The 3,554-nt window shown below is 55.3% G+C and overlaps 1 protein-coding gene across 1 annotated transcript in view; it reads left to right on the top strand.

Moving 5' to 3' along the window:
* The window catches only part of SEMA5A (semaphorin 5A), a 233,930-nt gene that overhangs the window by 218,921 nt on the left and 11,455 nt on the right, over nucleotides 1-3,554 (top strand). The window contains exons 14-15 of the mRNA XM_007955665.1: nucleotides 822-977; nucleotides 2,972-3,019. Coding sequence (XP_007953856.1) covers nucleotides 822-977; nucleotides 2,972-3,019 — 204 coding nt within the window. The remainder of the gene's footprint in view (nucleotides 1-821; nucleotides 978-2,971; nucleotides 3,020-3,554) is intronic.

Raw genomic sequence — 3,554 nt, 5'->3', positions numbered from 1 at the left:
ACCACACCCACTGCCTGGAGTCCATTCCGACCCACAGCGCCCCTAGAGGACAGAGTGGAACTGCCCCACAGGGTCTCCAAGGCTGTCAGTCTTTACAGAAGTAGACTGCCCCATCTTTGTCCTGCAGAGCAGCTCATGGGTTCAAACCACTGACCTGTAAGTTTGCAGATGAGTGCTTTAACCCCTGCATCCCCAGGGCCCCTGTTTCTGTAGAGATAGGTGGAATGAAATCCCGGCAGATCTCAGCCCTCAGGATGAAGTTACTATGCACTGTCCATGCTCTGGCCTTGACCCAAGAAACCCAAAATGTATGTGTTGACCTTCTGACCTTCAGAGGCAGCAAACAGGGGAAAATGACTGCTAAGCCAAGCAGAGGCCGACTGGCCTTGCAGGACTGGGTTTATAACGAAGGAGAATGCTCATGGTAGCATGCGACTCCTGTTCCACAGGGCTTTAGCCGCTGCCTGGTGGGGTGGGAAACTTTGTCTGTGTGGAGAATTCTGCCGCACATGGTGGTCTGTGGGCAGCCGGGCCTCACGGATTAGCCTGCTGAGTGTCTCAGGCCAATCGCTTCACAGGTGAAAACGTGGCCTTAGAAAACTCATTTTGGCCCCCGTTGGTTGGGTTTGCTTGCTCTTTCCGCCATCCGGGTGTGTGCTGTCCTGCCCGGGCTGCTGCGAAGGCACTTCCACGCTCGTTTAGCCCCAGAGCCTTGAAAGCCCTCGTCCGAAAGCCCGTGCTCGCACAGTTCCCTTCCAGGTTTGCAGGCTGGCGGATGCTAACATGTCCGCCCTGCCCTCTCCCTCTTCTGCTCCCGGCAGAGAGCTGGTCGGAGTGGTCGGACTGGTCCCAGTGCGATGCGTCCGGAGCCCAGGCCCGCACCCGCCAGTGTGTCCTTCTGTTCCCCGTGGGCAGCCAGTGTTCCGGAAACACCACGGAAAGCCGGCCATGTGCTTTCGTGTCTAACTTCATCCCAGGTAAGGGCGGAGGGGTGGCTGGCATGCGTGAGGTCACTTCCGTCATGTGGAGAGGAAGTGATGCTCAGGCCAGAGTGGGCCGTCCTGAGGCCTTGCTTGGTGACACAGCGATGTCCTGGCCCCCTGTGGTTTCGTGGTGACTCCAGGGTCGATGGGAGCTCTGGTGGAGACTTGAACTGACTCCGTGAGCTGAGCACGGCGTCGTCTGTCATTCCTTGACTGTAATTCAGTCAGAAAATGTTGCTCACAGAGTGAGAGGGCCACCTTGGTTACTTTGTTTGTGGCTCTGGCAGCACTGTGAGTGTGTTTGCACGGGGAATGGCCACATGTCTCTCTGCCGCCTTGATGTATTTGGGAACACAAAGACTCGTTGTCTCAGCTTCCCAAAATGCCACAAAGCGGACAGCTTTAAAGAACAGAAATACATTGTCTGGCCCTGGCAGCCAGAAGCCCCACCTCGCAGTGTCGGTGTGCAGACTCCTCTGAGGCTGCCTTTCCGCCTCCTGGTGCCCCAGCGACGCAGCTGCCCACCGGCCCTGGCCTCCTTGGCTGATCACAGATGCATCTCTGAGGTGGCTACCTTCCTCCGGGTGGGACCCTTAATTCTGAGTTGCCCTGTCCTTTGATAAGCTGCCACCCAGAAAGGACCAGGTGCAGCCGCCACCACCAGCCACTCTGCGGAAGGATGACTGAGTGATCTACTTCAGTAAAGATTTACTGCCTCGGAAACCCAGTGGGGTCACTATGAGTCGGAATCCACTTGATGGCATTGGGTTCTTTGAGTTGTACATGCCTGTGCCTTTGTTAATGTAATTGAAAACCTCTTCAAGAAAGACCCTATTTCCAAGCCCAGTCCCACCCACAGGCACAGAGGTGGGCTTCAACACAAGTCACCCCCACAGGAGCCCTCATGATTCTCGCCTTGAGGGACGTCTGGTCGGCCTCACACCACGGATCGTGCAGAGTAAGATCAGGTGAGGGGTCGTGGGAGCCGACCTCTGCTGCACGCTCAGCGGGAAGGGGTTTGCACTCAGCGATGAGATTCCGCGTGGGCCTGGAAGACCCCCTGAGGGCACAGCAATGGCGGGGCTGGGCCATAGGACCCCCTTGGCTCTGCTTTTTGCCCAGTTGCAGGAAATACAATATTTTAGAGAAAACGATTGGCTTTTAGGCATTTCAGACACCCAGTCGTGTGTGGTATAGAACCCTGAGAGTAGACGTGTGGTTTTCTTTTCCTTGTCACTATGACCTGGTGTTCCTGTTCTGTGATGAAAGGCCAGTACAGGAGACTCCGACGTGTTTGCGCTCTGGGAGGGCGTTTTATGCCCGGGGTTCAGACAGGAGAGCCACGCCCCCACTGCCATCATCCCTGTGGGTTTTACAGCGGCGGCTGGAGACAGGGAGGGGTTCCTGAGCGGTGACTGCGTTTATTCGGCCCTTGCCTTGGAGCTGGGCAGGGAACGGGCCACAGCAGCCTTGACGCAGCACAGGGTCGAGGCAGGAGAAGCTCAGGCGGCCTGAGCAGGCCACTCAGCAGCCGGTGCTGCAGAAAAACCCCGCGGCCCGGCCTGTTCCAGCCATTGGCCAGGGCTCAGCCCAGGTTTCAGGAATGTCACCTCTTCCCAATCAAGGTGTCCTCAGGCTGGTTGGGAAATAAATAACAAATAAACCAAACCAAAAAACCAACTCACTTCTGTCGAGTCGGATCCAACTCATAGCAATCCCTCCTCGGGTTTCTGAGGCGGTATCACTACGAAAGTAGATCACCCAACTTTCCTTCCAAGGAGTGGCTGGTGGGTTTGAACTGCCAGCCTTCTGGTTAGCAGTCAAATGCAGACATTGTGCCACCAGAGCTCCTAAAATATAAGGGTCTAAATACCTGGGACTTTGGGAATCTTGCCTCATGTCAAAATCCAAATGGCACACTGTAAGGGCGATTAGCGGGGTCTTCTCACCAGCACCACGTCCTTGTGATCCGGTCTCTCTTTTCTCAGAGGTGTCTGTGGCCAGGTCCCGGAGCGTGGAGGAGAAGAGGTGTGGAGGTAAGCTCTTCACTCCGACTCGTGTGTTCTCCAGCCCCTTCTCACCCGTCAGAATTAATGTTTCCTTGTGGTAAGATGTATGCATAACGTAGCACTGTCCAGTTCTGAATTGTTCACATGCACAGCTCAGTGACACTGATGGCATCCGTCACGGCGGGCTACCACATTCATGTGGACAGATTGGTGGCACTGATGACCTTCGTCCTGTCGGGCAGCCACCTCCAGTACCCATTGCTGAATTTTCCGTTACAGCAAACACTCAGGGCTTCCTAAGTGATGGCTGTATATGACGTTTCTGTGGCCAAGAAGGCCAGTCAGAGTAACTCCTGGGCCAGACACCTTCTACTTTCGTAGAATAAGTGCCAGCTGTAAGTACTATATCTAGCGTCTAGACTAGTGCATGTCAGTGTGGGCTCACCAGATTGGCACCACCTGGGACCATGGCAGAAGGCAGATTCTTGTACCCACCCTGGTCTACAACATCAAAACTTCTGGGAGGGTCACCCAGCAGTCTGCGGTTTACAGAGTCCCCCAG

This window comes from Orycteropus afer, unplaced genomic scaffold (genome assembly GCF_000298275.1).
Source record: "Orycteropus afer afer isolate SDZICR_OR568_19922 unplaced genomic scaffold, OryAfe1.0 scaffold00527, whole genome shotgun sequence".
In the NCBI taxonomy this organism is placed as follows: Eukaryota; Metazoa; Chordata; class Mammalia; order Tubulidentata; family Orycteropodidae; genus Orycteropus; species Orycteropus afer.
This window is presented reverse-complemented; position numbering and strand designations above follow the sequence as displayed.